We start from the raw sequence: 13,750 nt of genomic DNA, 5'->3' as shown, positions 1-13,750 counted from the left end.
AAAACCCCGTGACTTACTAGGAGCTTTTGACTTCCTTGCTTTCTTGGCTTTAGCGAACTTCTTTTAGATCTAGTACAGATATGCTGCCTTTGCTTATTCTTTAAACCCTACCTCACCCTGTGAGGGGCTGTGGGCATAGAGGGGATTAAGATTATGACCTCTACCTCAAGGAGCACCGATCAGGTGGAGAGAAACAAGTGCGTGAGGGAACACGGAGCAGATACACAGAGCACACAGGGACCCACACGCTTGAGACAGATTCAGGAAAGGTTTCTGCACTGTCCTGCCTGGCCCTCTGCTCAGAACCAACCACTGTTTCCTTTGAGCTCTGGCTACATTTTGCTGGTACCTGTATTGGGCACTTTTTGCACTATATTTGTGCTTTGCTTGGTTATTTGTGTATTGTTCCCCTGACTACACTTTAAGGCAGCATTTCTACCACTTGCACCAGAGTATTTTCTGAATTCCTTCACACACCATCAATGAGTAATCTTGAGGCACTAAGTATTACATTTGATTTTTAACTTAAAAAGATATTTTGCTATGAAAAGTTCAATTTGTGATTTAAAGGTGGCTGCTTAGGTACTGGAAAACTTTCAATTGTGCTGCTCTGCACAATTACAGGAGCACAGCGAGTAGTAACACTGATTCCATGAATGGTGGTATGAAGTAACTTCATGTCACAGCTCAGTCAAAAGCAAGCACTTCAGATGCTGAACAAGTACCCATCAATTCACAGCCCTTTGGCCTATCTTTTCCATCAGCTCTTAAGAATGTTTTTTTTTCCCCCTTTCTGACTCGGTTAAATTACTTAACCAAAGTGATGTACAACACTTGAAGCATCAACTAATACTATTCACCTTTTCCCTGGATTCCGAGTGAGCCTTAAAGAGGAAACTGTCACCTGAACACAGACCCCTGTGCAAATGCAGTCTTCCCATAGGACAGCCTATCAGAAATGCCCTTTGAGAACTCGGCATCATTTTCAAAGGACAGTGGCTTCTGGAATTTTTTCCTCGAGCTAAGCAGCCAGCCTGCCACCTCGATTACTTCCATGGTTATGGGGCCAAACCCCTCCTGTGCGCCCTTGCTGCCTCCCTTTCACCGACTCCTGGGCCTCAGGTTTCCTTTCTTCAGGCCGTGGAAGCTGAGAGAAAGAGGGCTTTGTCTCTACTAGAACTAGGAACTGGCTTCTAATTCAAGGCTGATGCCAGGAAATTACATGGTGCCTTTCAGGAGAATATCATGTAAAAGGGAATCCTCCGCATTAGATCTGCATTTCCTCCAAGTGTGCAGGGAGGTGGTAACCTTAATGAGATTCAGGACTCGAGGAACTCCAGCTGGGCCACGCCTCTGTCTGAGCAGCAGCACGCTCACAAACTCCTCTCCTGGTGGTGAAACTTTCTCAGAGCAGTGACCACTGGGCTGAACTGGGGCACGACTAATCTGATCATCACAATGATTGTCATGGCTGTTATCCAAAAAGAGAAGATCAGAAGCCACAAAACTAAATGACCTTCCGATGTTTAATTATTCCACCACAAACAGAAGTCATTCTCTGTAATGGTGATTAAAGTGGTGATTTCTAATTATAAAATTATTGGACAAGACCCAATGTGACATTTGTCTCGGCCCTAGTGATAGAAAAGGGTCTGTTGTGTGGGTTGCTAGTGTAAGTCTGCATAGAAGTTATTTAAATTAAACTGCTTTAAAGTATCTTGAAGGACTCAGAACCACCATCCACTTCCAAATGACTACAAGTCATTCTTAGAAAGCATTCTTATCTGGGTATTTATTATTGGGAACAGTTGTTCGTTAAAAGCATCTGTATGCACACATTCCAAAATGACAGGATTGAATCCTTAACTCTCTCCTTGTCCCCTTCTCTCCTGATCATCTCAGGCCATCTGATATGTAAATAATATTATTTGGATCAAAAACACCATTTACTCTCATAAAGTTAATAAACTGTCACTGTTAGGTTTAAAAACATTTCTATGTAAGTTAGTAACTTCTAAATTTGGTCTGGCCTTTGGATTTAACTATGTGGGTGGCCTGCTGATCCAATCAGGAAGTATGCTAAGGAAATATTACCATAAAAATATTGGCTTCACTTCTAAAGTACCATCATGACAAATAATAACACAAAGGAAAATTAAAAGGAAAAGGTCAAAGAGATCATTATTCAAAGGGAAAAAGGATACTCAAATCTAGGGGTTTCACAGTCATCTGTTTCTATAATTCCTTAAGTGCTAAGAACCTCAACTCTGTTTCTCTCTCAAGGAATAGCTTCTTGCAGGGACAGTTGTTCCTCTAGGTCAGTTTCCTCATTCTGCAGCCAACAAGGCAATTGTTTCTATAAGCTAAACATTAGCAGATGGAAACAATGCAGAAACCACAATTTCAGGTTACAATGATTTACATCCCGAAAATAAAGAGCCCAGCAGTATGTGGAAGACTTCATCGAGCACCACCATTGGAATGGATTAAACCATGCTAGGTTGGAGGTGGCTAGTACTAATAGAGGTTAATTCCTATACCACTTTGGATAATGTCAAGCTTATTTCTCTGGAATAGCGGTGGCTGTAAGTACAGTCCCCAAGGCTTGTTAGAGTCTCAGGACAAATACCTGGTGTATTTGTACCCTGTTTTACTCAATTACTAAATATTTGGGTCTTTACAATATCTGGGTTTCTGAAAAGTAAATGACTTGCTTAATTCAGGATGCCCAAAATTCTAGAAAGATGACTGAAATCCACAAGTCCTCAATAGTGTTTCTAAACATTAAACAAATCATCTGCAGAATCTCAAAGAAAAATATATACCTTTTATTTAGAGGTGTTGCCAAATGTGGCTGAAAAAAAGTTAAGAACAAAAATCCTTCATGCAACTGTGTGCCGAACTTTTTGCAGCTCTGCCTCTTCCCCTGCAAGGTGGTCAGATACCCTCCTTCATATTCCAGAGTGTATCAGGGAGCTTCACTTTTGCCTAACGATATGCTCTAAAGTGCAGAGAAATACCCCATACTCCATTCCAAGTACTCTGTAGATAGTACATAATTCACTTCTCAATCCTATGTGGTATTTATTATCCTACCTTTCAAAGATGAGTAAACCTAGGCTCAAGGAGACTAACTTACGCAAGGTCGCAGAGATAGTTAATGGCCATGCTGGACCCCAACCCACAGAACCAGATTGCAAGGCACCGGCCCGTCCCCTCCAGGCTGCGGCCTCTTGCTTTGGCACTGGGCTGTCCCCACATTCCAGCATGCTGGCTGAGCCTCCTCTGATGCTGGCCAGTCTTCAGGCATTTTTCTCACCTGCCAGAACCCAGCTGCAGCCACTGCCGTCTGCCATACATTTACTTAGTAAATATTTGTTAAGGGTTTACGATGTGCCAAGAACAGTGCTAGGTGTGAGGGACACAAAGATAAATAAGATACAATTATGAATAAAAACTTCAGACAGAAAAGTGAAGAGAGGGAAGAAGAGAAAAGAAGGGAGAAAAATTGTGTAAACAACTAACTGGGCTGGGAAGGAGGAATGGACTGGCTCCAGGCCCAGAGGGTTTATATGGGTACCAGGGAATGGTATGGTAGGCAGAATGACCCCCTCCCCTAACCGAAGATGCACACATCGTAATCCCTAGAACCTGTGAATATATTACCCTGCAAGGTAAATGGGAGTTTGCATAAAATTAAGTATCCGTGAAGCAGAGACCAACCTGGATTATCTTGGTGGGCCCAACTTTATAAGTGAAATAGGGAGACAGGAGAGTCAGAGTCACAAAAGGAGACATGAGGATGAAAGAGCCAAAGAATGCAGGCAGCTTCTAGGAGAAGCTGGAAAAGGCAAGGAGTCAGTTTGACCCGGAGCCTCCGGGAAGAAATGATTTTAGCCTAGTAAGACCCTCTGACCTGACCTCTTAGATGACAATCCTGCCATATTTGCCTAACATCATAACTATATACAAAGAAGCCTGTCTGCCTACTTTGGTCTAAAAACTACATAGAATAAGTGCTTAATAAATGTTGAGTCAAGGAAAACACCAATGCATTTCAATATTGCTTTTACCTTGCTAGACACATGGTCCTCAGAAACATGGACTCTGTCCCTTCTGCAGTAAAGAAAGGACTAAGAAAAACACTATGTGTGTATGTGTATGTGTGTGTGTGCGCGCGCAAACATGAGAGACAGGGCTATGATGTTTGTGACTATATCTGGGACAGTCAACTAACCTATTGCTGCTCTGCCTTCTCTCTGATTATGACTTCTGTTTTCCTCATGGGGTTTTCTTCTTTCTGCCATCCTATAAATGTAAGCTTTTCCTATGATTCTGTCCTCAGGCCTTTTCGAATCTCTCTGTACTCCTGCCCCCATCCACCCTTAAAGCTCTCGTCCACTCCTACGATTTGATCATTCTCCATCGGTATCTTGCCCCCCTCTCCCCACAGCATGGACCTACCAGATACTTGCAACTGCCCACTGTGTTTATCCTCCTGGATGCCCTGCTAGTAAAACAAACTCCACGTGTCTGAGAATGGCAACGGAGACACAAAGAGGACACAGATTGCTGGGAAAGACACAGACACAGTAAATGGAGTATGATGTATTAAATGCACACCAAGTACAGTGAAGCTGGGGCAGAACTGGTGGTACTGAGTCCTGTGCGGAGTGTCCCACTGCTGGGTGGGACAGCAATCAAGGCATCTAAGCCAGAAAGCTCAGTTATCATATAACCAGATTTATAATAGGTTTTACCACCTTCTTGATTTCTCCTTAGGATGGCTCTAGAATCCACCTCTCCTTGCCATGGCTGATGCCTCACCCTAATTCTGACTCCCACAACTTCTCACCACCACTAGGTGACAGATTCCTGACACGGCTCTCTGGGTCCATCCTCCTCTCCTCCAAAGCTAACTGTTTGATCATCCTGAGTACAGCCCTGATTATATACTTCTTTGCTCAAAAACTCTAAATGGCTACCTGCTCCTTGCCAGATTAAGTACAGACTCCCCAACCCAACATCAACACCCCTTTCCTCTACAAGTACCCTATTGTGACCCTCATCCAACACACCTCATGCTTTTAGGTTTAGTTAAACTCATCTACATAGCTCGAGGCATGTTTGGACTCTTCTGTTAAAAAGCCTTAGTATTTCAAACACATGAAGAATCAAGGTTTTCCCATTCAGCTAGAAAACACACCCAAGAACTTGGCTCTCTAATCTCAGATGAAAGGCTGAATCAACATTTTGAGTTTTTCACTTCCATTTCAAAGCAGCTGGCAAATCAAGCTTAAAACTTCATAATATCACCACTTCCACCAATTTTTTTCTTGGCATTACACTCAATATTTTGGACTTATTTTTCTCAGCTAATATTTAAGTATCTTTTTGAAATTTACCTGGAAAAATACTTAGAATTACTGAGGTTTTCAAAAATTATTACTTCATTTATACAGGTAAAAGGAAATTACTAAAAGAAAACAGTTCTGTAGACCTTAGGGTTGAGGGGGAAGTAGGGTGGAGATGTATCCTTAGAAGTTCTGAAGAATACCTAGTTGCATTCAGAGTACCTAAATACAGGGGACATTTCAGTGGATTACGACTACACAGAAGACCTCTGTTCTATATTTTCATGCTCCATTAATAGCAACACTATTTCATAGTCTATGAATAATCTGCAATGGAAAGGGGCCCTTTTGCTTACCTACTATGTGGTAAAAGAAAAGCACACTTGAAATACTTAAGAAAGTGTCATTTATGCTGAGAAGTCCAGAAAACATACCTGTGGTTTCTCTATTCCTGAAAGAATGTCTTGCACCCTCTTTACTTCCAACTCATACTCTGCATGGAAAAAGAGTGAAAGAAAAACAGTTAATACCATTAAAAGGCAATAAGGTGGTCAAGTTCCTTCCCCAAGGCCTTTACTAAGGGTTATCATTCAGTCACTTACCTGCTACCATGAACTTTTGGTTCCATAAACATGATAATGAAAATCAGGAACAGGGATTCTTTAGGGTAGGGAGTTCACTGTGGTTGTGCTAACTAGCCACTATATTGCCTTACACATTCACGAAGTTGACTAGGTTAATACTGAGTTCCAACTAAGAATTCAACAGGCAATAGGGAATAGAAGGGTCCAAGAAGGAGGAGGAGGATACCAGCATAGCTAGAAGCTGAGGGCAAGGAAGAGATGAGTTTGAAGATATGGGTGCCAGTTCATGCAGGGCTGTGAGTTCAGGCTTTTGAGTTCAATTTTTATTCTAAGTTTGATGGCAGCCACTGGAGTGGTTAGGTAGAGGGACTGCCATGATCTTATTTTGAGTGTGAAAAGCTCTGCTTGGCTTCTGCATGGGTAATGGACATGTGAAGGGAAGGTGTAAACAGCAAGACCAAGCAGAACATTGTCACACTGGTTCAGGTGCAGGATGGAGCTGGCCTGGTCTAGGGATGATAATAAAAATGATGAGAACAGGACTGGTTTTAGAGGTTTAGGTGCTGAAGGGTTGGATATGATAGGCAAGGGTGGGAGAATGAGAAGAATCAGGGATAAAAAATAATCCCTAGTTTTTGGATTAATCAACTAGAGGGAAGATGATATCTTTTAATAAGATGAGGAAATGGGCAAGTTTGGGGGAGGGGCAAGAATTGTTTTAGAAATGAAATGGGGAAAGTGCTAGGAGTAGGAAGTAGGAAGATTGTATTAAAAAAAAAGGTAAATGATAGAATTTAAACTTAAGAATCTGTTTTGCTAGAGCAGTGGTAGGCAAACTCATTAGTCAACAGAGCCGCAGTTTGCCGACCACTGTGCTAGAGGAACCTTCTGATTTCCAAAATCTGCTTGATGGAATCTAATTTTGAGTTTATAGATTTACTTAACTGTTAAACCTAATTTATAAGCTAAATGCTAGAGATATATAATTACCAAGACATATGTCCTTACCTTCAAGATATTTCAAGTCTAGTGGGGTTGGGGGGTGGGTGGGAGAATAAAAGCAAATAGGCAATTACAATGTGATAGGTGCTATGGCAATGACAATCCAAAAGAGATTCTACAAGCTGCCTAGGGACCAACATCTAGCTGAGCTCTGTGGGCAAGGAGGCATTTGGAGGTGATGGGGGAACCTGAACTAGGAAGTGAGAAGTCAGTAAGCCCAGCTCTTCACAGGGCTGTTCATCCTCATTGTTCCAGTCTAATCTCAATGCCACCTTTTCAAAGAATCCTACCTCAACTCCCACTGCTTGTCCCAGCCTCACTGCAGTCATTCTCACATCCTGCTTATGCCTTTCTATCAGTTATTAAAACCTGAAAATTAATTCTCGTTTATTTGTTTCCTTGTTTATTACTTGTCTTTCCTACCAAAATACAAGCTTCTGGAAGGCAGATACTATACTAGTAAGTCCAGAGTAGACAAATTTTTTTTTTCTGAAAATAACCAGATAGTAAATATTTTAAATGTTTATTGAAGTACTAGAGGCCCGTTGCACGAAATTCGTGCACGGAGAGGGGGGTGTCCCTCAGCCCAGCCTGTACCCTCTTCAATCTGGGATCCCTCTCACAATCCAGGACTGCTGGCTCCCAACTGCTCACCTGCCTGCCTTCCTGATTGCCCCTAACCACTTCTGCCTGCCAGCCTGATCACCCCCTAACCACTCTGCTGCCAGCCTGATTGATGCTTAACTGCTCCCCTGCCAGCCTGTTTGCCCCCAACTTCCCTCCTCTGCTGGCCTGGTCACCCCTAACTGCCCTCCCCTGCAGAGTTGATCGCCTCCAACTGCCCTCCCTTGCAGGCCTGGGTCCCTCTCAACTGCCCTCCCCTGCTGGCCATCTTGTGGTGGCCATCTTGTGTCCACATGGGGGCATGATCTTTGACCACATGGGGGCATCCATATTGTGTGTTGGAGTGATGGTCAATCTGCATATTACTCTTTTATTAGATAGGATAGAGACCTGGTGCAGGGGTGGGGGCCAGCTGGTTTGCCCTGAAGGGTGTCCCGGATCAGGATGGGGGTTCCCTTGGGGCGTGGGGCTGCCTGAGCAAGGGGCCTGTGGTTGGCAGGCCAGCCACGCCCCCTGGCGACCCAAGAGGAGGCCCTGGTATCTGGAATTTATTTACCTTCTACAACTGAAACTTTGTAGCCTGGAGCGGAGCCAAGCCTCCTGCTCGCTCCATGGCTGGCAGCCATTTCTGCTGGGGTTAATTCACCTTCTATAATTGAAACTTTGTAGCCTTAAGCGGAGGCCTGGGCCTGGCCAGGGTGTGCAGAAAGCTTGGCTTCCTCCGTTGCCTGGGACACCTTGCTCTCTGTGGCTGTAGCCATCTTGGTTGGGTTTATTTGCATACTCGCCCTGATTGGCTAGTGGGCGTGACTGGTGGTCGTTGCTTAGGCGTAGCGAAGGTGCAGTCAATTTGCATATTACCCTTTTATTAGGTAGGATAGTTGATATATCATATACTAGTTTCAGATGTACAATAGAGTGATTTGACATTGTATACACCTTATGAAGTGATCACCATCATAAGTCTAGTAACCATCTCTGTCACTGTACGAAGTTATGACTACATTCCCTGTACTGTGCATTACATCCCATGGCTTACTTATTTTATAACTCAAAATTTATACATCATAATCCCCTTTATCTTTTTTGCCCAGATAGTAAATATTTTAAACTTTGTGGGCCACCATATAGGCCTGCCAAATTCTTCTTTGTTTCTATGGACATTTAAAATGTAATAACCATCTTGTGAGAAGCTCACAAGATCATGCCACAGGACAGGCTGCAGTTTTCTGACACCTACTGTAGGACATGCTCACCATTTAGCCCACAGCACCAAGCACAGTTCCTGCAGGATCAGAGCTCAATAGATACTTGTTGGCTAAATCAGTAAACCAAGCCTATATAAAGGAAATAAGAACTTCTAGATGATACCACCCTAAACTGCAAAAAGATCAGTTCTTCATTTTTCCCCATGACATTCTGTTTAGAACATGATTACCTTTATTTTGGTGAGAAAAATAAATGAGCTAGTAGCACTAAGATATTTTTTTAAATTACAAAAGAAAATTCAGATTCAAAAGACCAAATGTCACAAGCTCATTTATAATCCTGTATTTATGTTAAGGTATAGATAATAATGGATCATACCCAAAAGTCAAAGGAGTATATACCGTCACATTTTCTGGAAGCTCCTACACCAAGGAAACCATAAATATTATGTATCTTAGAAGTTAATTGTCAGGGGGGGGGGGGGGGGAAGCAGAGTTGTAATAAAGAACTGCTTCAGTTGTTAAAAAAAAAAACTTTCTCAATCACCAGTTATTCTAGAACTTGAAAGACCCATGGCTTCAAACCCACACATAGCTAGATATACACAAACAGCTAGCTGAAGGAGGTCACTGTCTGCTTCTGTGAGACTGACACAGTGAAAGTGTCCTAGAAGAACAAGAAGCCAGACACTAGCCTTGAGTAACAAAGATTAAGCCTAGAATAGAGATGATCACCTATTCAAGAAAGAAGGGAAGAATTAAAGAGCTCTGCAAAAGAAGAATCTTCAGGACCATGCACTAGATATAGGGCATGAAAGACGGAAGGAAAGGAGAGAAATAAAAATCAGAGATCCCTCCCCAGAGACAGCTTCCAAAGATGTCAGAAGAAATAGTTATGCTTTGGACAGAAAAAGAAAAAATGGGACAGAGGTTGGATTAGAAGAGGAAAAAAATCTGTACAACACCGATAAGAATGGGTTTCAGATAAGAACCAGGAATGCAAGCAAAAGGTCCTGACTGAGATAAAAACAACCCCCAGAATGAGGTCATGACCTTTCTTGTCTTCTTACTATAATAATGAGAGCTGACACTGCTGAGCACCTAGGTACGTGCTTGTCCATGCACCATCATCCTGCTCATTTTTACATCCTTTTGGTAAGACGGATGTTCTCTGCCCCATTTGACAGCAGCAGGCAGGACTGAAGTCTACTCTGCACATCTCCACCACTGAACACAATAGCTGCAGGTATATTTGTTGACTGGGGAATGAGGATGAGCAGCTAATGAGGAAACTGAGGCTCAAGAAGCAGATGTGTTTTCCCCAGAACCACAAGCCTAGTACAAGGTCCCAAAGCAAATGAAACCTTTGACTGAATCATGGCAAAGTAGGAGAGTCCTGGGAGTCACGTGGCAGAGAACATGGGTTAAGACCAGTAGAGTGTTTGATGGAGGTAAATGGGAGAAACAGAGGTAGCAGCAAAGACCCTCTAAGTCCCATGAGACAGTTGTGTTGTTGGCTGTTTTTAAACTCAGAAAAAGCTGTTAAATTAATAAAGCAAAGGCCTTTGGATCTAGGGAGAAGTTATGTGAAAAAAGGAAGAATAAGTAAATTGGGCCATGAATGAAGAGAAAGAAAGGATTCTGAGAAGATCAAAAGTAAAAAGAGCAGGGTGGGAGAGGAAAGGTAGTGATAGGACAATCACTACCCTATTATCTCAGCAGAAATGCCACATCAAAGTCAGACTGGATTGGTTCCTTAAGGTTCTAATTGGTGAATGTGGAGAGAGAAGAGAAAAATGCATTCCCACCACACTTATTTAATGCTTTTCCATTTCTGCTGCCACAGACTTAAGAGAAAAAAATAAATAAATGCCAGGCACACAATTTGCACAGACAAGAGTGAAAATAAAACCTGTTTAACTGAGCTAAAGCGACAGTTACCACATAGAAAATAAAACTCTTGTATGAAAGCTAACACTCTGGTGTGAAAATGCCAAAATTCACAACTCTGCTACCTAAATAACTGAGTTAACTCAGACCTCAGCCTAGGTCTCCCTACGCAATATTTAGCTGTGCCTTGGAGTCGTCTTTGAATTATTATCACCCTTTCCATAAAACAATTTCAGAGCCCAACTGTACAGAGCATATTTCAGAGTATGTTTCTGCTTGCTCACATGCTTTCTTTTTCTGTTTCTGTGTCTCTGACACACACACACACACACACACACACACACACACACACACACACTACATACTGCGAGAGAGGAGAAAAATAATAGTTAATCCCCTTAGAAAAAAAACAAAACAGTAGTTCTGATCACTTGTCTTGTGGATACCTTCTTATCAAAAACTGTTTTTGTTTTCCTTCCCCTTAAAAAACTTGTGTGGCAAATGAATAAAAGATTGTCCTAGAAGAGGCAGAAATGCATGGTTCAGGTGCAAGGTTGTAGTGCAAGGTTCTTTCTTCATTATCAGGCTTGTCTTCTTCCCTTTGGTTTGCTACAAATATATTAATCCCAGAGGCACATCGTACAGGCCAACTTTGTATTTCTTTCTCCTGGCATTCAAGCTGCCACAAGTTCAAACAGATTAAAAACCATTTTCTATCTACGTCAGTTAGGTTTGTGACCCCAGCAGAAGTGGATGGGCATGACAACCCACCTTTTACATGGCTCCCTTTTACTATTTGAAAGCCTGTTCCTCACAGTGAAGATGGTGCTAGTCAGTGAAAAAGGGATACAGGGCACTCTCTGAGCTCTGAGCAGAGAAGGCATTTTGTTTGGCAGATATAAACACATGTGGGGATAGGTAATTTCCTGGAAAGGAGGTAAGATGGAAGTCTCCAGTTCAAACAAGCCCCACTGGGTTGAGAACCACCCTATTAAGAAATACTAAAAAAGGGGTAAGGGGGAATTCAGCTCAGTGACTTAAGTCTTTCTTCCCCTTAAAAACAAATCTCCTTCTAAGAAATAAAACATTTATAGCAAAGGGAAAGTTAAGATAAAAATACACAAGCAAGGAAAATACATTTAAAAGAAAGAAAGAAAAATAAAACCCCACACACACACAGAGAATATGTGTCATGTGAAATTTAAACTTTCCACAAATAATGGTTTTTATGTTTGCTCTAAAAAAGAACAGTAAGTTCAGACTGTTTGAATAACTGTAAGACCTAAACTAATTAAAATATCCCTTTTTATATACACAATTTAGTTCTTTGGTTTGTCTCACATTTTTTCCTTCTTAGAAAAGAACTACAGCTAGACACTTAGCTGCTAGCTATAGAATGTATTTAGGGTTGGACTGGCCCCTTCATTCCAGTGGGATGACATCAGCATTACTTCCCTGTATAACATTCTGTCTAGTTCTCATCTACAAGGCTCATTACAGATATGCCCAGAATAACATAATATACTTTCTCAGATTTGCCAAGGAGCTGATTTAGCTAATCTCTTTAACAAATTATGTGTAATAAATTAGGGGTGTGGAAAACATGAAACTTTTTGGTCATGTCCATTTTGGGGATAAGAGGTTTAAAATCAATAGCAAACACTCAATATAAAAACTAAGCAAACGGAAATAACTACTTGTAGAAGAAGAAAAAAAGACTCGATAATAAGCTGAATATCCAGTTAATACCTACAAATGCTGATGAGAATAAATGGGGATGAAGGAAGACAGATTAAAAATGCTCATTGAATTGCTTTTCCAATCAGAAAACCAAATAACTATCTTCATTTTTTAATATTACTTATGGTGGGGGGAAAAGAATCCATAAATACATATAAAAGTAGGAATAATTACTAAAAATCCCAGATTTAGTGATTATGATCCACATTTAATGGTGTTAAATACAAACATTAAAAATGTGTAAAATCACAAGGAATAAATTTGTAAAATATAAGGGCATTGCAGTTATTCCCCAAGACACCTAGTCCAGAAATATCTTCAGATGTCAATCATCCTGGTGCTAAAAATGCAAAGACGAGCATCTCCAGCCATTTAGCTAGCTAAGTGGTTACTCTATTTGAAATTCTGAAAGATAGCCAAGAGAATACCAGACTCTAAACACTAAAAAGAACGCAGCCGGCAGGTGAACATATGTGGTGGGAAGTTGCCTTCCAGTTTAGAAAAATATTTTCAAGAGTAACTTGGGTTGCAAACAGATTCTGGAACCTTAAAGAAAGGAGAGATGGATTCCTTTTGCAGGTGGAGTGCACGGCTGGACAGGAGGATGGCCAGAGAATGTAAATAGGACAAGGGGGGGCTGATTTCCTCTGAGCTTTTGTTGTTATTTCTGGAACTCAGTAGAAAGAATTCTTTTCTTCTCCAGCCCAAGATTTGGTAACATTCACATTAATCAACCTGTAGGCACAATGGGTCCCTTCACGCAAAAGCTGTCTTACACTTGAGGTATAAATATTTTAATACCTAAGTTCTAGGCCTGTGTCCATAATGAGAAGGGGAAGCACCAGATATGATACCCTTGTTGATTCCCAGGTCAACCAAAAGTTTATCTCTTAGCTGCCTTCTGTGATATCAACTAAACTGGGTTCTACTTGAAATACTAGGAGATTCTATATTCATTTCTGTCAAATTCTCTAAGAAAAATTCTTGTGTTTACTTCACAAGGCAAAAATCATAGATATGCATGTAACTGGGCAAAAAGCATCTACGATTTTTAAGAACATCCAATTAAACTGGGATGAAAACTGCACAAAAAATGAATAAAGTACCAGGTAGATATGTTTGCCTGGCAAGCTCAACTCCAGCACCCATTCTTCCCTTTCCTTCTTCTGCATGTTTGAACCATCTTACTGGCTAGCTGCGCCCTAACCTGTGCCAGATATAGCTCTTTTATTTTGGGGGAAGGCTCAACTCCATGATTATCCAGCAAAAGCTGGTACCCTCCCTGGGTGTGTAACAGGAAGGCAATTGCTTAAATACAGGATAGAATGACTTACAAAGGTAATTAAAG

General features: G+C 41.4%; 1 protein-coding gene across 7 annotated transcripts in view; it reads right to left on the bottom strand.

Moving 5' to 3' along the window:
- FNDC3B (fibronectin type III domain containing 3B) overlaps positions 1–13,750 on the bottom strand; it is a 327,683-nt gene that overhangs the window by 94,169 nt on the left and 219,764 nt on the right. For all 7 annotated transcript variants that reach the window (XM_079764596.1, XM_079764601.1, XM_079764602.1 and 4 more), the window contains one exon: positions 5,789–5,847. In XM_079764596.1, the coding sequence (XP_079620722.1) occupies positions 5,789–5,847 (59 nt within the window). The remainder of the gene's footprint in view (positions 1–5,788; positions 5,848–13,750) is intronic.

This window comes from Cnephaeus nilssonii, assembly GCF_951640355.1.
Source record: "Cnephaeus nilssonii genome assembly, chromosome: 3".
Classification (NCBI taxonomy): Eukaryota; Metazoa; Chordata; class Mammalia; order Chiroptera; family Vespertilionidae; genus Cnephaeus; species Cnephaeus nilssonii.
The sequence above is the reverse complement of the archived record's forward strand: the minus strand, read 5'-3'. Positions and strand labels throughout refer to the sequence as shown.